Source organism: Schistocerca gregaria, chromosome 3, assembly GCF_023897955.1.
Source record: "Schistocerca gregaria isolate iqSchGreg1 chromosome 3, iqSchGreg1.2, whole genome shotgun sequence".
In the NCBI taxonomy this organism is placed as follows: Eukaryota; Metazoa; Arthropoda; class Insecta; order Orthoptera; family Acrididae; genus Schistocerca; species Schistocerca gregaria.
In genome coordinates, this window is record NC_064922.1 from 191,082,989 (window position 1) to 191,108,542 (window position 25,554).

The 25,554-nt window shown below is 41.4% G+C and overlaps 1 protein-coding gene across 2 annotated transcripts in view; it reads left to right on the forward strand.

Annotated features, from left to right (window-relative positions):
• The window catches only part of LOC126356285 (toll-like receptor 2), a 497,935-nt gene that overhangs the window by 106,129 nt on the left and 366,252 nt on the right, over nucleotides 1–25,554 (forward strand). For both annotated transcript variants that reach the window (XM_050007162.1, XM_050007161.1), the window contains exon 2: nucleotides 9,250–9,396. In XM_050007162.1, coding sequence (XP_049863119.1) covers nucleotides 9,250–9,396 — 147 coding nt within the window. The remainder of the gene's footprint in view (nucleotides 1–9,249; nucleotides 9,397–25,554) is intronic.

Sequence of the window (25,554 nt, forward strand, 5' to 3'; positions counted from 1 at the left end):
AACGTAGCTATTATTTATGCCAGACAGCAATAGTAATAAACTGCATCTCTGCTCACTTGCCTTACAGTACGTGGATAAATGATGCCGCCATGCTGCATTTCTTTACTTGTTTCTTTTTATCGTTTGCTGCCTGAGATTGTAACAACATCGGAGTAGTTACTGGTCGTCAAGCGACTTCTCCAATGACGCAACAGGTCCGCCCTTGGCCTTTTCAGCGCCCATTACAGGCTAGCGTGCGCATCTTACCGTGTTTGTCCCATGTTTTGGTCGACGTTTCTGTTTCTCTCTTTCATCTCTTTGGTGTGGGGCATATCGTCCTGTCAGCAGCCTTAATTTGTCCTGAATTCTGTTATGAAGTGTTTTTATGAAATGATGTAATAATTCGTCAGCAATGAACGCTAGCATATAATATATCTAGACTCAAGAACAAATATTCCTAATCTAAAGCAAAATACAGGTAGTAATCGACTACTGAAAGTTCTGAATCACGTATGGTGTGCACATGTGAATCTACAAAGTGGTTCATCCTATTACTAATAACTCCCGGCAGTTACACATTAAACACAGACGTGTGCAGGGATGCCAACCGCATTTGGCTCCAACAAATCATTGGCATGAAATCACGTATGTTCCGGAATTTTTTGAACTGACCTCGTAAATTGAGTTGATTACAAAGAAACATCACAATAAGCATGTTTCTTTCTGAGTAATCAATAAATTTTGCGCTCATATGAGTTACGAAAGAAGCTTAGATGTGTATTATATGCAGTTGTACGTATACATAGTGAGAAGTAAATGAATTGGACACACTTACCTGACCTGATAGTGAGATACTCAAGCTACCATTTGGCCAGCAATGGAAGGAGGGTTGTTGGTGTACAATTATTAATCACCAGATTGTATAGCAACGACTAGCATCAAATTCAGAACTTGGGTGTAGTGCCTCGTGGGCTAAGGGAATGTAACACCTTTCTTGTAGCTCCGCCCATCAGATAAGATCAGTGGCCACCTTGTTGCTATTCCAGAGTCGTTGGCTATGTGCTGGCACAGGGTTTTACTCTCCTTCTCTCAACTGCAGCAGCAGTTGAGCGGACGCGTCAGAAGCCACAGAGGCGCTGCTTAATTTAGTTCTAGTTCTCACTTACTCCGCACCTGTGGTCTAGGAATAGCATATCTGATTAGTAATCAAAATGGCTTCGGTCCTGACTTAGAAACCTGCCGAAACTTAAATTGTGATTAATTATCAGTATTGGCGGCCGGAGACGTCCGGCATAAGAAGTCGCCCCAATTGTACCAACGGTGTTGTCAAGAGGGCGGACAAGCCGACAGATGTTCAGGACACACTCTTGTACTTGGGGTGGGAAACTGCCCCTAATGGCGGAAGAATCAACAATGACCAATGGCATGAGAACGCTTAAGGCAATGGAAACCACTGCACTAAATACCCATAACATGTATTCGCAGGACGTGTGCCCTCTAAAGTGGCATGATTGTCCTCTCATTGCCAAAACATGCGGGAATAATCCCTCATTCGGCTCTCCGCTCAGTGACTGGGTGTTGTGTTGCCCTCATTATCATTTCGCTATCATCAGTGGAAGGCAACGGGAAACCACCACTGTCATCACTTCTCTAGACGCTCATGCGGTGGAACTCTCTGACAAGGCCTCCCCCGTGACAAAACCTGCTGCAACGCAGAACACGAAGTTCTTTTTGTCTAATTCGTTTATCACAATGGACTTCCCCATTTTCAGCCCATATCTTCGCTAGAATGATCCCTCGTCCGTGTCTAGTCCGCCCACATACTTTTTTTACCGCGTTATGTACCCGCTACGCCACCAGGCAGCAACTGACGTCGCGGTAGGTAGCGGTCATATTGTTTCGGCTGTTCAGTGTAAATATCTCTTAGTCAGCAAGGCGCCCAATGTTTACGACTCGCCGTACACATAAGACCGCTACAGTGTCATTGAATATGGTTGTAAATAGGAGCCGGGCGGAGTGGTCGAGCGGTTCTAGGCGCTACAGTCTGGAACTGGGCGACCGCTATGGTCGCAGGTTCGAATCCTGCCTCGGACATGGATGTGTGTGATGTCCTTAGGTTAGTTAGGTTTAAGTAGTTCTAAGTTGTAGGGAACTGATAACCTCAGATGTTAAGTCCCATGGTGCCTAGAGCCATTTGAAACATTTTCTGTAAATAGGAATCTAAACAAAGACAAATAATAGATTCCAAATTGCCTCAGCGGTCAATATGACAAATTCATTGCAAGGACCGAAAACGTCGAGCATCAGTGGACAAAGTATTGAAGAACATGACTTACACCGGTAAGTGCGGAACCCAGTTGCGACGGATGGGAAAGACCCGCCGTGGTTCGACAGCGGCGTCAGAAATCAAAGAGAACTTCAGTGAAAATCTGAATGTTATCAAGGCCTCACAGACATATAAAAGCTGAACAGATCTAAAAACAGCGCCAGGGGAGAATCGCGTGATGCGTTCATCGAATTCTAATGTAATATTCTGTCTACTGTAAGAAAATCCTGAAAATACAATGTGCTGCGCTTAAATCCCTACAGATTTCAATTCAAATATCCCGCCACATCGTAGATCTCCCCCCCCCCCTCCCCCCATGAACCATGGAACTTGCCGTTGGTGGGGAAGCTTGCGTGCCTCAGTGATACAGATGGCCGTACAGTAGGTCCAACTACAACGGAGGGGTACCTGTTGAGAGGCCAGACAAACGTGGGGTTTCTGAAGAGGGGCAGCAGCCTTTTCAGTAGTTGCAGGGGCAACAGTCTGGATGACTGACTGATCTGGCCTTGTAAGACTAACCAAAACGGCCTTGCTGTGCTGGTACTGCGAACGGCTGAAAGCAAGGGGAAACTACAGCCGTAATTTTTCCCGAGGGCATGCAGCATTACTGTATGGTTAAATGATGATGGCGTCCTCTTGGGTAAAATATTCCGGAGGTAAAATAGTCCCCCATTCGGATCTTCGAGCGGGGACTACTTAAGAGGACGTCGTTATCAGGAGAAAGAAAACGCGTTCTACGGATCGAAGCGTGGAATGTCAGATCCCTTAATCGGGCAGGTAGGTTAAAAAATTTACAAAGGGAAATGGGTAGGTTAAAGTTATATATAGTGGGAATTAGTGAATTTCGGTGGCAGGAGGAACAAGACTTTTGGACAGATGAATACAAGGTTATAAATACAAAATCAAATAGGGGTAATGCAGGAGTAGGTTTAATAATGAATAAAAATAGCAGTGCGGGTAAGCTACTACAAACAGCATAGTGAACACATTATTGTGGCCAAAATAGACACGAAGCCCATGCTTACTACAGTAGTACAAGTTTATATGCCGACTAGCTCTGTAGATAGCCTGGCCGCGGTGGCCGTGCGGTTCTGGCGCTGCAGTCCGGAACCGCGGGGCTGCTACGGTCGCAGGTTCGAATCCTGCCTCGGGCATGGGTGTGTGTCATGTCCTTAGGTTAGTTAGGTTTAAGTAGTTCTAAGTTCTAGGGGACTTACGACCTAAGATGTTGAGTCCCATAGTGCTCAGAGCCTAGCCTCTGTAGATAATGAAGAAATTGATGAAATGTATGATGACATAAAAGAAATTATTCAGGTAGTGAAGGGAGACGAAAATTTAATAACCAGGGGTGACTAGAACTCGAGAGTAGGAAAAGGGAGAGAAGGAAACATAGTAGGTGAATATGGATTGGGGGTAAGAAATGAGAGGAAGCCGTCTGGTAGAATTTTGCACAGAGCACAACTTAATCATAGCTAACACTCGGTTCAAGAATCATAACAGAAGGTTGTATACATGGAAGAAGCCTGGAGATACTAGAAGGTATCAGATAGATTATATAATGGTAAGACAGAGATTTAGGAACCAGGTTTTAAACTGTAAGAGATTTCCAGGGGCAGATGACCGTGACCACGATCTATTGGTTATGAACTGTAGATTAAAACTGAAGAAACTGCAAAAACGTGGAAATTTAAGTAGATGGGACCTGGATAAACTGACTAAACCAGAGATTGTACAGAGTTTCTGGGAGAGCATAAGGGAACAATTGACAGGAATGGGGGTAAGAAATACAGTAGAAGAAGAATGGGTAGCTCTGAGGTATGAGGTATGAAGTAGGTAAAAAGACGAGGGCTAGTAGAAATCCTTGGGTAACACAAGAAATATTGAATTTAATTGATGAAAGGAGAAAATATAAAAATGCAACAAATGAAGCAGGCAAAAAGGAATACAAACGTCTTAAAAATGAGATAGACAGGAAGTGCAAAATGGCTAAGCAGGGATGGCTAGAGGACAAATGTAAGGATGCAGAAGCTTATCTCACTAGGGATAAGATAGATACTGCCTGCAGGAAAATTAAAGAGACCTTTGGAGATAAGAGAACCACTTGCATGAATATCAAGAGCTCAGGTGGAAACCCAGTTCTAAGCAAAGAAGGGAAAGCAGAAAGGTGGAAGGAGTATATAGAGGGTCTATACAAGGGCGATATACTATAGGACAATATTATGGAAATGCTATAAAATGTAGATGAAGATGAAATGCGAGATGCGATACTGCGTGAAGAGTTTGACCGAGCACTCAAAGACGTGAGTCGAAACAAGGCCTCCGGAGTAGACAACATTCCATTAGAACTACTGACAGCCTTGGGAGAGCGAGTCCTGACAAAACTTTGCCATCTGGTGAGCAAGTTGTAGGAGACAGGCGAAATACCCTCAGACTTCAAGAAGAATGTAATAATTCCAATGCCAAAGAAAGCAGGTGTTGACAGATGTGAAAATTACCGAATTGTCGGTTTAATAAGTCACGGCGGCAAAATACTAAGGCGAATTCTTTACAGACGAATGGAAAAACTAGCAGAAACTAACGTCGTGGAAGATCAGTTTGGATTCCGTAGAAATGTTGGAACACGTGAGGCAATACTGACCTTACGACTTATCTTAGAAGAAGGATTAAGGAAAGGCAAACCTACGTTTCTAGCACTTGTAGATTTACAGAAAGCTTTTGACAATGTTGACTGGAATACTCTCTTTCAAATTCTAAAGGTGACAGGGGTAAAATACAGGGAGCGAATGACTATTTACAATTTGTACATAAACCAGATGGCAGTTATAAGAGTTGAGGGGCATGAAAGGGAAGCAGTGGTTGGGAAGGGAGTGAGACAGGGTTGTAGCCTCTCCCCGATGTTATTCAATCTATATATTGAGCAAGCAGTAAAGGAACAAAAGAAAAATCGGAGCAGGTATTAAAATCCAATGAGTCGAAATAAAAACTTTGACGTTCGCAGATGACATTGTAATTCTGTCAGAGACAGCAATGGACTTGGAAGAGCAGCTGAACGGAATGGACAGTGTCTTGAAAGGAGGATATAAGATGAACATCAACAAAAGTAAAACGAGGATAATGGAATGTAGTCGAATTAAGTCGGGTGATGCTGAGGGAATTATATTAGGAAATGACACTTAAAGTAGTAAAGGAGTTTTGCTATTTGGGGAACAAAATAACTCATACATTTAAGTGTCAGGAAGTCGTTTCTGAAAGTATTTGTATGGAGTGTAGCCATGTATGGAAGTGAAACATGGACGGTAAATAGTTTGGACAAGGAGAGAATAGAAGATTTCGAAATGTGGTGCTACAGAAGAATGCTGAAGATTAGATGGGTAGATCACATAACTAGTGAGGAGGTATTGAATAGGACTGGAGAGAAGAAGAGTTTGTGGCACAACGTGACAAGAAGAAGGGACCGGTTGGTGGAACATGTTCTGAGGCATCAAGGGATCACAAATTTAGCATTCGAGGGCAGCGTGGAGGGTAAAAATCGTAGAGGGAGACCAAGAGATGAATACACTAAACAGATTCAGAAGGATGTAGGTTGCAGTAAGTACTGGGAGATGAAGCTTGCACCGGATAGAGTAGCATGGAGAGCTGAATCAAACCCTCAGGACTGAAGACCACAACAGCAACAACAATCGCAGATGCGCCGGAGGTTGCGATTGGTGTTCTTGAAAGCCATTGGTGTCTAGTAAACAGAATCGCAAAATGGTCCAGATGTTACGGACAAGTGTGGAGTACAGCCAAATATCCGTGATTATCTAAAGTCTTCGCTCTGAGACTTTTGCCACTGAAGCAGTGAGATTCTTGGGGTACCCGATATCAGCTGTTTACGAGACTGTGTTCTTCGGAGAAGTCTTGGGTCCACGTGCGTGGTGTTGTTTCAAGTAAAGGTGATATCATACCGCCAAAATTCTTTAGAAATGCACAAACTGTCGTAAAAGGAGTTTCTATGCAAGTTCTGACGAATGGCGTGAAACCGTGAATGGTAACTGTGGCCTCGGGGAGGCAATATATCTCACAACAGAATGGTGCACCGGTTCATACGAGCCATTTACTCGAAAACTGGCTCTCGGATAACGTTGACACGTTCTGGTCAAAGGGATTCCGGCCCTGAATAGCCTGGATTTAAACCCTCTCGACTAATATTTTTGGAGCGTAGTCGAAAGAGTTACCAATGAGACACTAATGTCGCATTTCTACACACCGTTATCGAAGCGCTGGTTTGAAGAGTACGAGCGATCGCTTCAGTGCAAGACTGGAGGCGGTCATTGCGGCTGAAGGGAGCTACATAGAGCAATGTTATACTTGAAAGATGCCACTACCTGCATGTAAAAGGATTTTAATTTTCACTTCTATTTTGTTTTAGTAATCTTGCTTTTAAAAATGTTTCATTTGCCAGGATTTACGCGCCTCACCCTGTAATTGCCCTTACATTAAATCAGTGAATGTATCAAGGCCATCTGTCCACACATTCTAAGCCTTGGCAACGAATCAGAATACGACAGAAGGTCGAAATACCAAACATTTTCTTGCAAAACTGTTTCATTGAGGAAAAATGCACTTGTATGTGGCCCGTTTTATGTGTGTCTCTGAGAATAGGTTCCGTGTGAAGGATGATCAAGTCTACCATACGAGATTATCACGCTCCAGAGTAGCCATCGTGCTCCGAATACTCACGTCCAAATGAGCATGCGTGCGATACTGTACGTGACGATTACGGCCCTGAATTGGCATCACGGGCCTTTGCTGGCTGCCATATAGCAGCAGTGTGAGGCCTTACCGCAAGCCATGCTGGACTTACTGATCGAAAACCATTATACATCCTGTATTGGGCGCTGCAAGAGCACCACACTCTTATGTCGACTTCCTGTATGGCACCAGCGTAAAAGAAAGCCAAAGGTCTGAAGAGCCATGCCTAAGCTATAAAGCGTGTAACAAAAATAAAAGCATTCGAGGTTATATTAGCAAATGAATTCTAAGTGATTTGTTTTCTGACAGTTGAAGCGTAATAGTCGAAAATGAAACAAACTGAGAAGTAAATTCTTACAAGAATGATAGCTTTATAGCCGATAGGGATCATCTGCCAAAATACACTCAACTGGTACACTTGCCTAATACCGTGTAGGGGACCAGCTTGCGCGAAGAAGTGCCGCAACACGACGTAGCATGGACTCGACTAATGGCTGAAGTAGTGCTGGAGGGGATTAACACCATGAATCTTGCAGGACTGACCATAAATCCGTCAGAGTACGAGCGGGTGGAGACCTCTTCTGAACAACACGTTGCAAGGCATCCCAGATATGCCCAATCATGTTCACGTGTGGGGAGTTTGGTGGCCAGTGGAAGTGTTTAAACTCAGGAGAGTGTTCCTGGAGCCACTCTGTAGCAATTGCTTTCCTGACGAGTGGGCTGTCCCATTGTCCTGCTGGAATTGCCCAAGTCCGTCGTAATGCACGATGGACATGAATGGATGCAGGTGATCAGACAGAACGCTTATGTACGTGTTACCTGTCAGAGTCTTACCTAAACGTATCAGGGGAGCCATATCATTCCAACTGCACACGCCCAACACCATTACAGAGCCTCGACCAGCTTGAGCAGTCGCCTGCTGACATGCAGGGTCCAAGGATTCATGAAGTAGTCTCCATACCCGTACACTTTCATCCGCTCAGTGCAGTTTGAAACGACACTTGTCAATGGCCCAGCACTGAAATCTGCAGCAACTTGCGGAAGTGTTGCACTTCTGTGACGTTGAACAATTCTCTTCAGTCGTCGTTGGTTCAGTTCTTGCGAGATCATTTGCCGGCCGCAGCGATGTCGTAGATTTGAGGTTTTACCGGATTCCTGATAGTCACGTTATAGTCGTGAAATGTTCGTACAGGAATATCCGGGCTGTATCACATAGCTCGTGCGCCAACTACAGCGCCACATCTATATTCACTTAAATCCTGATAACCTGACATTGTAGCAGCAGTAACCGATCTAACCACTGCGACAGACACTTGTTGTCTTATATACACGATACCGACCACCTCACCGCAGTCTGCCACTTCACATGTCTCTGTATTTGAATACGCATGCCTATACCAGTTTCTTTGGCCCTTGAGTGTATACAACACATAAGTAAACATCTCATATTTCGTACACAGTTCTGTGATAAAGTCAGAGTGTTTTTCGGGATCAGGGTGCAGATCATAGACCAGTCATATCCTTAAAAACTTTAAAACTACTGAAGGAGCAGTAGAAAAGGATTGGAAACAGACGTCACCAGCCGACTACTGAACGAATCCTTTTTCCTCCACAAGGAAGGCAGGGGTCGGTAAGAGAGGAGCGGGGAGAGGTATGGAATCAAAACAGAAAGACAGGGTTGGCCTCAAGGTCAATTCTTGTCAGTTCCTCTTCTCGCAAGAAAAGGTTGTTCTGGCCTCAGTGCCACTCATAGATTAGGTAAAAAAATGTCCAAATGTGTGTGAAATCTTATGGGACTTAACTGCTAAAGTCATCATTCCCTAAGCTTACACACTACTTAACCTAAATTATCCTAAGGACAAACACACACACCCATGCCCGAGGGGGGACTCGAACCTCCGCTGGGACTAGCCGGACCGTCCGTGACTGCAGCGCCCAAGACCGCTCGGCTAATCCCGCGCGGCATAGATTTAGTATTTTCTGGTGCCGCCTGTGTTCGGCGTAAAACTTCCTGTGAGTGGGTATTTTTGCTTTTGGATTTGGCATTTCTTACTGACGGCACCTTAGTGTAGGACATAGTCCATCAGTGTCATTCACGGTCTGTCACCGGTTTTCCTGTACCACAGTTACTTCGCTACGCGACCCAGTGTTATCGGGGCACATTTTTACAGTGCTATTTTAATAGCTGCATTAAATAAATTGTTTTTCAGGTGCTGCTGGTGGTGCTGGCCGCGGTGCCGTGGCGGGGGGTGGTGACCTGGGACCCGGAGGCGGGCTTCTTCACGTGTGACAACATGGTGCACAACACCTCGGACCACGCGCCGCTCTTCAACTGCACGCACGACGACAGCGAGCAGGTAACCTGACTGTGGCCATCTTCATCATTTCCCACTCGCTGTTATGTCAAAATACACGCGACGGAAAATAATCACGCACCACAATGGAATGATCACAATGTCGGCGCAAATGTATTCGTCTTGGCATTGATCGATAGCGCAGCTAGATGTGCTCCTGAGTGGTATCATGCCATATCCTATCCAGCTGGTGCGTCAGATCGTCAAAATCCCAAGCTTGTTGGAGGACTGTGCCCACAATGCTACAAGTTCTAAGTTGGGGAACTATCCGACGACCTTGCTGGCCAAGATAGGTTTTCGCAAGCACGAAGACAGCCAGTAGAAACCCTCGCCGTGTAGCGGGCATTATCTTGCTGAATTGCAAGCCTAGGATGGATTGATATGAAGGGCTACAAAACGGAACGTAGAATATCGTCGATGTATCGCTGTGCTGTAAGGATGCTGTGGATGACAACCAAAGCGGTCCTACTATGAAAAGTAGTGGCACCCCAAACTGTCACTCCAGGACGTCGGGTCGTATGGCGGGCGTCAGTCAGGTTGTTATTCCACCACTGACCGAGGCGTCTCCAGACGCGTCGTCGGCCTGGATTGTCACTGACTGGAGTAGCATTGTCTTAAGTGATGAGTCCCTATTCGAAATGAGCCCCAATGAGAAGCGAAGACGGTCTGGAGGCGCCCTGGACAGTGGTGGGAATCCAGTCTGACTCTTTTCATAGCAGGACCTTTTTGGTTGTAATCTGCGGCACTCTTATAGCACAGGGATAGGTCGACGATATTCTACGTCTCGTTTTGTTGCTCTTCATGGCAAACCATCATGAACTTACGTTTCAGTAAGATAATGCTCGCCTACTCACGGCAAGAGTTTCTGCTGCTTGTCTTCATGCCTGCCAAACTGTAATTTGTCCAGCAGTGTCGCCGAATCTCTGTCCAACTGAGAAATTTTGGAGCATTATGGGCACGGCCCTCCAAACTGCTCGGGTTTTAACCATCTAATTCGCCAATTGGACGGAATTTGGCACAATATCCCTCAAGAGGACATCCAACAATATCAATCGAAGCCAAGCCGAATAACTGCTTTCGTAAGGGTCACAAGTTGACCAACGGTTATTAACTTTCTCAACTTGTGAAGCCCTTTCTCTTGAATAAATCATGCAATTTCTCTGAAATATTAGTAATTTTTTTGCTGTACAAGAAAATCTATCGGTTTCCATCGATTCGTGGGGCGTCTTTTTTCCTTTAAAAAAATTTAAAAAAATAACGTATGTAACAGTACGATTGGGTATCGAGAGAACTTCATAACGTAAGCGAAAGGCGTTAAAATACCTAAGAGTAGGCAACATTATAAGCAAAACCTTCAGTCGTCTGATACAACCTGTAAGTATAAAAGCCTCTTCTTGTAGTGAAAAGACGCGTCCATTGCACATGTCACTACCTAATATGTGGTAAAAAGAAGAATGACACAGTGAAATACGAATTCTCAATGTATTCATGACTACGACATGCGTCATTAATTTCTCTGCAACTCGCGATTTATCTTGATCGACTTAAAATTTGCAAGTAAGGAAGAACATACTTTTTTTGATGGAGGCAGTCTGTATAAGTATTAATTCTGCTGAAGACAATCATTTGCAAGAAGTTGTGCTAACACGCGCATGTGAATTTGACCATTAAATCTCGTAAAACTGAAAAGTAATTTCAAGAGGAAAACAATTCGTGATATACCTGAAATTAACTTCAATTGTTTTTTCAGAGTATAGACGAAAATGTATGGACACCAGTTGCTAAAAGGCCTCTACTTGACCGTATGGATTTACAGTAGTATAAATTAACAAAGAGCAGAAAATTAATTTCAAGCAGAACAAAATTTTCTGTATGCAGCGGGCTGTACGCTGATATGAAACTTCAGGGGAGATTAAAACTGGCTGCCGGAACGAGACTCGAAATTGACTCTCCGTCCGACACACAGTTTTAATCACCTTTATAATATTTAGTGAGTGGGAAACCGATGAAAGTCGACCTTTCTCCATGAACGACCATTACGAAAGAAAGACGTGGAGAGAACAAAAAGACCTAAACTTGCAGCCGTTGGTAGACAATAGCAGCTGAAAAATCACGTCCAAGGACAATGGAATTATGCCAATGCAAAGCAAATAACCAATCCTCTTTCCAAAACTCCTGAAAGCTGCAGTTTAGAAGGCTCATCTCAAATCATTCACAAGGCAAATTAAATTTCAGAAAATCGTAAGCGTACAGCACGATGTGAAAGACGTTTTGCCGGCTCTGTTCCTATGTAGTAAGTGTGTTGAATGGCTGTTCACCCATGCGACCTTATCGAAACTCTACGCCAAGTCACCTGATTGGTTGAAAAAGCTCCGCGTTCGAAGTAATGCTTGCCGACATTCAATATAACCTAAGATTATACTTCGCTAGCAGACGACAGCATTGACTATGCAGTCTTTGCATTCTAAAAAGGATTCGTAATTCGGTGACAAACACATTTATTTCTTAAAAGAAAAAGAAATCATCTTATCATCACAAGCTGACGTAACTGGCATGTAACCAACCTCAAAATATTCAAAGCATTTGCGGGTGGAGATAGAAGATACACTTCAGGTTTTTATGAGAGCTCAGAAATAACTATTTTTCTTGTCTCTATAGGTTCTATTTGGAGAGATTTCTATCAAAGTGGGTACTATTTAGAGAAAAGTTACATACTGCCTGTGGATATTAAGTGACTGATTATATACAGATGACATTTCAGTGCCTGTGTTTTTTTTCGGACATGCGTTCATGGCCGAAGGAACTTTACATCGTAATTTAGAATAACGCAGGCAATGCAATATCGTACTTAATCGCCGACACCGGGCAAGCGACATTCAACTGAAATATCTGCCCTATACGAGAATATAAATAATAGCTGTACTAGTACAGGCTGCGAAGAATTCGTTTTCAATAACGAACGTAATATGAAACCAATTATTTTTCTCCCTTTACTAAAATCCTTTGGCACAATAATTTGTCCATTTGTCTACCTACAGAGGAATTTCCTTGTTTAATGTCTCCACACCATCGTGTGGCTAATAACTGCTCCCCATATCCAACTATCCATCTCCGCTTCGTTTTTTTACAAATGCTGAAATTTAAAAAAAAAATTAAGAATGCTAGAGTTTTTCCCTTAAAAAAATACTTAAATGTAATGAATATAGCAGGTGAAAATATCTATCGAATTGCAATATATAAATAGAGAATAAAACAATAAAATTTATGAACAGATGAACAGAAGATTTCACCCCATAGATAAAACCTTGCCCTCCATTAATCACGGACTCTGCGGAAGTGGCGTGGCTTGTGTGCGTCAACGACACAGATAACTGCACCATAGGTTTAACGACGGCGGAATGACACCAGTGGAGAGGCCAGACAAACATGTGGTTCCTGAGGTGGGCTGTGGCCCTTCCAGTAGTTGCAGTAGCAGCAGTCTGCATGGTCTGCTGATACGGCGTTGCTTTGCCGGCGATGAAAATGTCTGAAAGCATAGGGACACGACAGTTGTTACTTTTCCCTAGGGCATGCAGCCCTACTGTATTGTTAAATGATGTTGGTATCCTCTTGGGTAAAATAATTCGAAGATAAAATAGTCCCACATTCGTATCTCCGGGCGGGGACTACTCAGGATGACGTCGTCATTAACAAAACTAGCATTCTACGGGTCTGAGTGTGGAATGTTACATCCTTTAATCGATTAGAGTGGTTAAATAATGTTAAAAGCTGAACGGACAGGTTGAAGAAAGATATAGTCGGAATTAGTGAAGTCCGGTGGCAGGATGATCAGTAATTCTGGTCAATGCGTACAGTGTTATAAATACAAAGTCAAACAGGAATGATGCGGGAATAAGTATAATGATGAATAATACTATGAACACAATTTCCAAAGACATGGGTCAGGGTTCGTGCTTTAAGGAAACCACGCATAACTTAACATTTGATGCGTGGGAGAAGATCTGAACCTCACTCCTCCAGGATATGAAACCAGTGGTGTAAGTACAGCGTTTGTTTTTAAGTACGTTAAGTTGCATGGTCATTAATAATAGTACTGGCACATAAAACATTTGGACCAAAACTATTAACAGAATCATGATCTAAACTGCAGGCAACAAGTGATAGAGAAAATATTACAACTAAGTATTTCTAATAACATTCTAAATAGCTGCACACAATAAGAAATATTTTGATCGTTATTTGGTGGTAGGGTGTTATTAACACCAAGTTCCAGCTTTTTCGACAAGGCAGGCGAAACAAAATTTTTTTCGACGCAGCTTGGACCATTAATCAGTGGATTCTCTGCGGATATACAGAGGAAGAGGGTAGAATGATTAATGAAGCCAAGTTCACAGGTCCACGATGCTGGTTTGACGCGTCGCTCCTGCTCTACGCTGTGGATTAGTAAACCTCGCAAGTGTGAACAAGGGGTTTTCGGTGGGTTGCTTTGGTTATTTCTCTGTCTACATAGCTCTCTTGGCTCAGTTTCGCTCAGTTTCATTACTCGATTGCAACGACGTGTCTCTCCTCAATGAGGAGATTAGGTGGGCTGTTCAAAGGCGGTACTTCTCCTGCACCAAACGGATCCTCAGCAGCCTGGGCTGACATCAGCTTCTGAAGACAGTAGTTGCGTGGTATCGAGCTGCGAGGAGTCTCATTCCTGGAAAAAGAAGTGGTAAGGATGGAGAGCGAAGCTCCCATATCTCCGTCCACCTCTTGTGCGAAAGAATCTGGTTTAGTCTCTCACTGTCTCCGTTTTCCATTTCATAAAAAAAGGAACTAAACACTACTAACCGCTACGGTCGCAGGTTCGAATCCTGCCTCGGGCATGGATGTGTGTGATGTCCTTAGGTTAGTTAGGTTTAAGTAGTTATAAGTTCTAGGGGACTGATGACCTCAGAAGTTAAGTCCCATAGTGCTCAGAGCCATTTGAACCATAAACACTACTACCTATTAGCACATGCACTGATGACAAAATGGTTAGGTTTGGGTGCTTGGAAACGAGCATCTCGAAAACGACGAAGCTGATCTGCGTGCTACTGACTTGAGCATCCGTGTAAAGTGCTGTAAGGATGGAGACAACATGAGTAAGTGACAAGATGTTGAACATCCACGTGTCATCCCAGAACTTTTGTGCTCTTGCTCCCACACTGTAGCCACAATCTCCAACCGTTGGATGTGGCACTCATGTCTCCTTTTAACACCTTTTACAAACAAGCTTGTGAAAAATTTCTTCTCAGTAGTGCAGGGAGAACTATCACACAGTTTCAGATAAGCGCATTCTTGGGTGCAGCATTATTTCGTGTAGCCGTTCAAATTCCAGCAATCAATGGCTGTAGAAACTTGGGAATTTTTCCTCTAGATCCTGACGTGTTTATCGATGAAGACCATACTGCAGCTGATGTTACTGGAATTTCTTTGCATACGGACACTAATATGTGCCTTGTTCAAATATTGGCTCGTGTCATTGCGAAATTGCCGAGTCTTTTGCAAGTGCTGATCTCTCTCGATGCCAAACTGATGGGTCTTCATCAAATGGGCCAAATGGTTGTGCAGGCTTCCTTCTGATTACAAGTAATAAGCTTTCTCCAAGACAAGGTTCTCCTCAGCGTCCGACCACTGACGAACGTCCCTCTGGTTATCCAACGGGTAGGTTCCACATAAGCCCAGAGGACGTAAAGTAAAGTGTGAATCAAAGACAAACTAGGAATAAAAAAGAAAAGAGTGCCACAATCACTTGAAGCCCTTATAAAAACGCGTTGGCTGAAGCTAAAAGAAAGGAGATGGAGAGATTTTAAGAAAAAAAAAGTTCGTGGAAAAACAAACAAATAAAGCCAATATTCTACAATGTAAGACAACACAAAATAAAGGTAAGTTGATAGAAGTGGGACCAAACGCTAAGAAGAAACTTTTCAAGAAAAACTGGAAGAAGACAATTCCACTGATGAGAAAAGCAACAGACTGCTTTTACTGCAAGAAAGTGTTTTCTGGATCTAAAGAAAATGAAGGATGTATAACATGTCTCAGATGTAAACAATGGGTCCATGTGCAGTGCGCTGAATGTCATGAAGACGGTGACAACTTCATGTGCGAATTTCGTACATAACTTAATAATGTGTCTGAAGTCATGAAGTGAATGAATTGGACTGAAATATTAACCCATGACCTTTTTGTGCCAACAGTGTATTGCAACACGTTTCTTTTTCATTTGTATTACTGGTCTCCTAATAATAATCAGTTGTGAAATAAACACTATCAGCCTACCCATGTTCTTAAAGAAAACAGTTTATTTGGGAACAGTGGCAAAGGACTGGCCACTTTATCCCCTTAGGTAGGAAAAAGTGGCCGCTTTGGAAGCATTACGAGAAACGTTTATATATCCCATAAAATATCCTTTTACCTGAGCTATAAATATTTGGTAGATACCATACGACACGTAGAACCGAGATGTATATGCCACAAGCTCCTGTTAATAGCCATGTTTCATGAAAATCCAATTTCGCTTAGAGTGGCAACTTCACCCCACCTTTCCCCCAACGGGTGGCGCAGTCAAAAGTAAGCCGTTGCTGTTCTGAATCCAAATGCAATAGTTCCACTTCTGAAATAGATTTAACATCTACAAAAATGGACATTTTTACGTAATCGATAGTTAGCATTCTCCTGCCAGCATTTCAGTTTATTTCATCAGTGAAGTTAGACGGTTCTCTGACGTTAGACAGTCTGCAAAATTTCCTCGGCAGAAGAAAGAATTGAAACTGTTGAAGCATATGTGAAAACAGGTTCGATTAAGAAAACTCGCGAAATTTTCGGGCGCAAGTATCTAGATAGAGGGCGGCCAGCAAAGAGAGCAATGCAGCGTTTGCATAGAAACTGGCGCACCTGCACAAATCCAAAACGTAAAGCTGCAAAGAATTCCTTCAGTTCGCACATCAGTAGTTATTGAAGACATTCGCCGAAGAATGATTCATAGCCCACGTAAACAAGTAAGCTGGCCCAGCAGGCGCATGTAAGTAGGATAACTTGTCAGCGGCTATTGCAAAGTCTTAATTTGAAGCCATATCGTGTGACGGTTGTGCAGCAGTTACGGAAGGATGGCAGCCAGAACCGCGTAAATTACTGTACGTGGGCGGCTTTTGAATAACACCAACAATGGTTTGTTAGACCGTTTCCATAACATCATGAGTGATAAAGGATGGTTTCGTCTTTCCTTTCATGGGAGTTGACAGTACACGAGGATATGGGGAACGGATAACTCTAGCAGTTTGTGTCAGCAACTACTCAATGATGAAAACATCGGTGTTTAGTGCCATGTACCAAGAAGGCGCTCCATTGGACCGACATTTTTTGACATTGATCTCAACACGGTTGCATGTATTGAAATTTTTGAAACATTTTGTGCTCAGCTCACTGAGTATGAAATACAATACTGCTTCTTCCAGCAAGATGGGACAACTTGCCACACGTCTAAGGTACGTCATGGAACGAGTCCATGACGGCTTCACTGAGGAACGAACTGTCAGCAAATGTCTATGGCTACCGCGTTCGTCTGACCTAATAGCCTAAAGATACTCACACACAATACAGGAAACTAAAAACAGCATAAGCTGTGAAGTTGCCGCCATCGGTATCCGAATTTTACGTCGGCTGTGTCTGAATACGCTTAGATATGCATAGCTGTGTATTTATGTTGCAGGTGTCACTTTAAACGCCTTTTATACGGGTTTTATATTGTAAATAAACGGTGAGTCCATTTCAACTACTCACTGGATTCCCTTTATACTTACACGGGCAACTTTTATCTGCGACACTGCCAATCGGAACATTTCGAGCGTTAGAATACAAATGTGTTTCTGGCTTGGTTTGGGCATAGTTTGTGCACGAGTACATCTGTTGTTTATCTTTCGTATTTATTTTACATTTGGAACAGCAGCTGTTACGCATGTATCTGCGGTCTTCAGCGTAAACAAATGAATCATGTAAAACCCGAGCTACTGCCTCGAATGTAGCGGTAGACAGTCGTGACCACGGGAGGATTTACGTTGAGCGAATAATCTTGAATATGATGGATGTAATAAATTGCAATTACAATAAATATTTATTATCTACAGCCATTAACCCATCCAATTCGATCGACTGACAATATTTTACGCAACAGCTAAAAGTTTCAATTGCCTACTGTTTTCAAGCAACAGACAGGAACTGAGGGCAGTAACTCGAATTCGGATGGATCACCTTATAACAGTACCTCCATTAACAGTTAATTAGTTCAAAAATTATCACGTCACGCACTCAAAGTATGATCTTTTTATTGCGAAATAATAGGTCTTCAATGTGGCAGGTATTGCTACATCAATTGATTACAGTCACTGAAGAAAATTAACAATAATATCACTTATCTTATATTTGCAATCCAACGATGATCTCGCTCTGGCTTTAGCTCGTAATTAAAAATGTTGTCTAGGTAGCATGTCTATCGCAGTTGGTGCGAAAGGCACTCGGGTGTTAATTACACCGACTTGAAGAACTTACGAAGACAATCTTTCAGAATTAAGTTGATGATTTATGTTTCTCATTGCAATGTGCTTCACACTTTTTTAAACAATGGTCACTTGTGAATAATTCTTGACACTCACTTTTCTCAAAAATTCACATTTATTAAACTTTTTATACTCTCGCATGTTCAAAACATTACTTCATCATACATTTTTGCAGCCGTTACTGCTCTTAATAAAACTCACAACATTTTTCTTTGTCCACAACCCAGACCAATCTTTTCATTTCCAACACAAAGTTAGGATTGTTCATATTCAACACAAAAACATGTCTAATCTGTACGCTTCAGCGCCAAAAGGCACAAACCAACATCAAAGATAACAATAAGTACAAAGATATTCACACTCGATATTATATCGATTTCAAAACCTCAAAATATCGACGTACATACTTATAAAAATGAAACCAATTTTGAATAGTGTGAAAAATATGAGACATGACGTAGAAAAATATTCATTAATCTAAGGTATCGAAAAATAGGGTTGGCACGTGGTAATGGTTTCCCAAATAAAGAACCATTACAACCTGAAACAACATTGCCCCGAATGTCGTATTATTTATCTTACACTCCAGTTTCACTTGTCACAAAAGCTCTGTGATCGTTATGAGTTCCATGTTATGTACATTCCACAACACTATGTTACTGTTAACGCTCATGTCAGTAATTAGCAAGGCTTTAAGAATGAGATTTTCACTCTGCAGCGGAGTGTGCGCTGATATGAAACTTCCTGGGAGATTAAAACTGTGTGCCCGACCGAGACTCGAACTCGGGACCTTTGCCTTTCGCGGGCAAGTGCTCTACCAACTGAGCTACCGAAGCACGACTCACGCCCGGTACTCACAGCTATACTTCTGCCAGTATCTGTCTCCTACCTTCCAAACTTTACAGAAGCTCTTCTGCGAACCATGCAGAACTAGCACTCCTGAAAGAAAGGATACTGCGGAGACAAGGCTTAGCCACAGCCTGGGGGATGTTTCCAGAATGAGATTTTCACTCTGCAGCGGAGTGTGCGCTGATACGAAACTTCCTGGCAGATTAAAACTGTGTACCCGACCGAGACTCGAACTTGGGACCTTTGCCTTTCGCGGGCGTGAGTCGTGCTTCGGTAGCTCAGTTGGATTTGCTCAACCAAGTACTGAAAGCAGTATGCTCATACAGAAACTACAAAATAAAACTTACGGAAATCGTTGCTAATGTTAAATTCACTAACGAATTCCCAACGTCCAAATTATATCAATGTGATCCAAGTCCACTACACTACAGATTGGCAAAAAAAAAAAAAAGAGATAATGTGGATTAAATGAGAAGCAAAATCTCAGTATAAGAAAGAAGGACAAAGTAAGAAGTGCTGTTATTACACATATTTAGAGCTAGCTACTATACTACACCCATTAGCACTGAAATCATCTGAAGGTTATGTTGAAAGTATTGTAAACAAAATGCAAACTGAAATAATACCCAAAAAACTACAAAATCTAGAAGCCATACATTTAAAACTTCATCAACAACAGGGCTACCAGCCATCAAATCAAGCACAGTTTCAGGAAAGAGTCATTAATCATACTGCCAGCATCTTCAATGAAAACGAACAAAATTTATTCAAGAAAGGATTAAAATACAATGTAAAACCCAGATGACGCTACAATAGGCTAGCTCAAAAAGCGTCATCATGCACACTAAAAGAGGAGATGACTAATCGACCTAACTAGCATTGAACCGTGTCCTAGCACGCAAAATAAATAAAATCATTCAGAGGTACAGAAATACCCACAAAGAAACATCCTAAGCAGTTTTTAGAAGAGAAAAAAATTGAAAAGATTGTAAGTACGAAATTCAGTTATAATAATGCCATGATTATGTAATCTGACAAAAGAAATTCTGTAGCAACTATGAAGAAAGAGAAGAACATTATTAATGGACGGGCCTTCTTTTCTGATATCTGCACATCTGAGCTTAAACAAGACCAAACAGGATAATTACAAAACAGAATCAGATCAATGGTTAATAATTGTAATTTCCTGTTACAGAATAACCAGTAAGGGCATGTATTATAATGAATTGCACTGCCCAAACACAGAGCACGACCTGAGACCCCTAAAGCTCATGTTCAAATGAGGCCTGCTGTTGACTCTACAAAACACATCCATTCAAATACTCTGTTACTGAATGAAATTATGAAGCAGTACTATAAGTTTGATATGTTGCACTCTGTTAAGAACACAAATGAATTAACAGTTAAAATGTTACAGAAATTGCTATAGGAACTACAACTGCATCCTGTGGTGTAGCTAACATGTTTACAGATTGACCAACTGAAGAAACAATGGATATAAATCATAAAAACATTACAAGTTATCAGTTACAGAAATATCAGAAGTCACTGACAAGATGCAACTAGTATTGGCACATGATAAATTTGCTATAATGGGAAGATAATCATGTTGAGGTTGAAGCTCTTTTTTCTGCATTTACTTTAACAACACAATTTTCGATGAAGTCCACCCTTAACAAAACAAAATTTTGTTTTTTATCCCAAACATGTTTCACTGCAGTTTCAGCATCATCAGTGGGTTTATTTATTTTATGGCTGTTAAAGATAAAGAATGTTCTTTACGGTTTATGTACATGTAAGTATTAGTTTTTAAATCGTAAGTACAGATTTTTGAAGAGGACATAAATTACCTGTTTATACCTTTTTACCACATGGTGTAGTTTTGTAGAAATATAATGTTTTTACAGTGTCTGTTTTTTTTTACAGTTTGTCATCTGCAACCATATACAAATTAATATACACAAAATATTTACACGATAATAACTATGAGTATTCTGAAACTGTTATGGCTATGCTTAAAATTAAAGAATTTTATGTGAAAATTTGTGTGTGAAAAGTGTGTGTGTGTGTGTGTGTGTGTGTGTGTGTGTGTGTGTGTGTGTGTGTGTGTGTGAGAGAGAGAGAGAGAGAGAGAGATAGAGAGAGAGAGAGAGAGAGAGAGAGAGAGAGAGAGAGAGAGAGAGAGAGAGAGAGACATGTCAAACAGAAAGCCGAAATTGAGTGGCTGAATCAAGAAATTAGATACCTACATACAAAAAAGCATGAACTCAATGTCGAACTATTCAGAATTTACTTGTAACTAGGAAATCACATCAAAATCTCTGAAATATTTAATCATATCGTAAATATAGTCAAACACAACACAGAGACACAAATAAAAACAAAATGGATTGAACAACCATAAAATCAAAACACACTTTTAAAACATAATGACATTATACATAAAAATAGATAGGAAATAGACTAAACATTCCACAAACATCTGGTCAACATTGCTGACATACAACTAACAAGAAATAAACTCTTTAAAAAAGGCCCAAAATAAAATCTCAACACATACACATTACACAAAAGACAGTGGAGAATCTTATGACAGAAAGTGGATACATCATAAAATAACAAGAAAGGAACAATAACCCAAACTTCATTGCAGGTCTGACAAGAGACTTAGTTGCAGTGGAAATAAGATGCACAATTAAGGAAAAGAAAAGCAACATATTGGCAGGAAGAAAAAGTGACGACGTAAAAACCCACAGTAAAATAAAGAACAAACTTTTAAAAAATGAGGCACTCACTACGAGATCAGACAATAGCAGCACCATGATAATAATAAAACAGTATGAGTGCAAGGATGAAACCTTAAAATTTCTGGAAGACAACAAAATAACAAAGCTAACCAGTGATGCAACAAAAAGACACCAGAAAAATGCATGAACACTCTTAAAAAATTTCTCACACATATTCACAATACAGAAAGTGAAGTGGCTGAAACAAAAGAATCCATAAGTACCCAGACTGAACAGCTTACTAAAGTTCCACAAGGACCACACTCTAATGCGCATTGTTGTAAATTTCAGAGGTGTACATACGTATCACTTAGCCAGAGAAATGCACACACACTTACAGAAACATTACATAAACACAAATACAGGAGCATACACAGCACTCAAGAGCTGATACAAAAAATGAAAGACATCAACATGCCCATTACGCCCCCACTCAGAGCATTTGGCAGCACATCTATGTACACAATACTCCCACCACAGAAACCATAAACATTAGAAGAACAAACCCCACACAATTCTAAAACTAATCACAAAGAAAAACTATTTCTTATTTGACAATCAGTTCCACTCACAAGAAGATTGGCTTCCGATGGGGTCACCAATCAGTGGACTTCTTGCCAACATATTTCTCAATGACATTGAAAATAAAATATTTGAAACAATAGTAAGACCCAAACAATATTGGATAATATATTGGTATCATTATGTAGATGACATCATATGCCTTTTACATGAAACACCCAGTAGCATCCAGCAACTCCACAGTGATGTAAACAAAGTCCACCTAAAAATAAAATTCATCATAGAAACAGAAAACGACAAAATGTTAAATTTCCTTGACCTCACAATCTACAGACACAACAACCAACACCAACTCTCCATATTTGGGTGACCACCACCAGTGAAGCCATTCACAAACATTCTAATCATCTGATTGTGTGCAAAACAGCAGTTTTACAAAAGATGCTGCACACACTGAACAAAACACCACTCACTGAAAACAGCAGTGAATTACACACAATCAAACAAATAGCTGTAAAGAATGGGTATAATACAAACACTGTGGATAAACTGAACCACGAAATTTAATAGCAACCCAACACACAAAAACAAAAGCCTCCCTACCAACTTACAAACACACAGAACACACATATCAGGACACATGAACAAGAAACTCCTACAACAACGAAGTAGCCCACTGAATAGGCAACATACTCAAAAAACAAGGGCTAAAAATAGCCTACAGGGCAGACAGTGAAAACTAAGCACAACTAACACAAGCACAGACAAACACAATACATGTGGTATTTATCAACTAACATGTCAGGACTGCAGATCAGTTTATATAGGACAGTCAAGCAGAAATTTTAATATCAGATACACAGAACACAGAAGTACATTAAAAAGTAACAGCTGCCATTCCATATTAGCTGAGCAAATTGTGGACAAGTAACATAGCCCAACAGACATACATACCCATATCAAAATTCTCAAATGCAGCAACAGCCCCCCCCCCCCCCACAAAAACTAATAATTGGAGGAAACTATCAAATACAAAAAGCTATAGTTGACGAAAAGCAAGTAATAAATGAATACACAACTCTCTGCAATGGATCTCTGTTCTGTGCCCACAAAGAATTATTAGATAACACCAACACCTCTGAGCGATTCAAAACAACCGCCAGTAACAGATTCCTACCTTGAACTGTTCCATTGTTTACCATCTCGTTTTTATAGCTGGTAAACATTGAAACAGTGACAGTGACAGTTCAGTACATGGGACTTCACATTGAAGAAGATGAGGAAGAAAGAAAATGTAAGAAAAACAATGTAAACACACACACAATCTATCACATAAATTAATTAACTTCAGGTGTAGTCAAAACAGTTTCTAAATCGTAATTTTTGCATAAATATTGTGTGTAAATTAATTTGTATATGGTTGCAGATAGCAAAAGTGTTAAAGTAAACTGTAAAAACATAATACAGCAGGAAAACCACACGATGTGGTAAAAAGATATGAACACATAATTTATGTGCTCTTCAAAAATCTGTAATTACGATTTAAAAACTAATATTTATGTGTATATAAACAGTAAAGAACATTCTTTATGTTTAACAGCCATAAAATAAAAACCCACAGATGATGCTGCAACTGCAGAAAAGCTTGTTTGGGATAAAAAACAAAGTAGTTGTTTTGCTACAGGTGGACCCCATCCAAAAATATATATAATTAGTGGGAACGTTTGTTCACCAACAGAAAGAGGGTCTTTAAATGGCAGTAGCATGGCAACTTTCCTGGTAGATACGAGGGCATTCAATAAGTAACGACACACATTTTTTCTTGCCCAATTTCGGATGAAAAAATGCGGAATTTGATGTGGGACATCGTGGGATATTGCTGCTTCCGCCTATATAGTTTCATGAAGTTCTGTTAGGTACCGGCCCTACTCGTAGCCTTCAAAATGGCGTGTAGTACAAAGGTAAGTTTCAAGCAGTGAGCTGTCAATGAGTGCCTTTTGGCGGAAAACCAGAGCATCACAGATATTCGGAAGCTCTTGAAGAATTTCTATGGTTACCTGTCAGTAAGCGAAATCTCGGCTAGTCATTGAGCGAGGTGTCGGTCATCACCGCAAAAAGGTCACGCAAACCTGTCTGACCTCCTGACCTCCATCGTGGAGGCCGACCGCACACAACTGTGATCGCTGCAGTGCGAACACCTCACAGCAAAGCTGACGTCTCAGTTGGTAGTGCCGACACACTCGTCCACCAGTTGGAGCACTCTAAGGTGTGAGCTCAATGGATTCCTCAACCCCTAAGAGAAAACCAATAAAGAGCAATGAACGAGCATCTGCTTGTATGTTAAGTGGCTGATTGCGACAATTTTTTGACGAACGTCGTCACAGGAAATGAAACATGGAATCATCATTTAGAGCCAGAAACAAAATGGCAATTCATGGAGTGGCGCCACACCACATCGCCTCCAAATAAAAAGTCCAAATACGCACACTCATGGCAATAGCCTTGTGGGACTCTGAAGTGGTTGTTCTGTTTAATGTAAACCGTCACAGTGCAACTATCAACACTGCAGTGCTACCTTCAGGAAATTGAAGAAACGACTGCAGCGTGTTCGTCATGTCAAAAATGCAGTAGAACCACTACTTCTCCGTGAAAACGTAAGACCTCGCACAACTCTGCGCACCCAAGAACATTGGACAGCTCTTCCTCATCCACACTAGAGCCCGTATATCGCACCTTCCGACTTCCATCTGTTTGGTCCAATGAATGATGCACTTCGCGTGAAGCAGCATGTGAGGTTGTTGATGCAGATAGACGTGGACTGCGAGGCCGACCAGCAGTAGAGTAGTACCATACGAGCATACATGCCCTGGCTGTGAGGTGGCTAAGGCTTCGTGTTGAACGAATGTGTTGTTTTGGAATCCTGAATGAAACCAACCTGCTTTCAGGAAAAAAATGTGTTGTATTAGTTACTGAAAGCCCCTCCCATATTTCTCAGTCGTCTGGAAAATAATTTATTTAAAGAAAACCGTAGGCTAAAAAGTATAGTAACATATTAATGGACATACGTTGTTGACACATTGCTAGTATATGATGGTACAAAACAGGAGATTGTGGAACTACTTACAGTATTCAGTTCTCGCCACACAAATTTAAAACTCACGGTAGTGCATGAGAACAACAAAAGCATAAATTGCCCGGATCTTAGAAACACCTACCCCCAACATAAACATCAGTTCATCACACACAGAAAGCATACATTCACATATATAACAACTGACATATTGTACCATCATACTACACCCAAACACGCTGCCTTTAGGTCCATGTTGCACAGAGAATACTTATTTGACTTAGAAGAACATAGCCTTAGGACGCAAGTGGAGACAATAAAAAGTATTGCCATAAACATTGGCTACACTGACAAAATA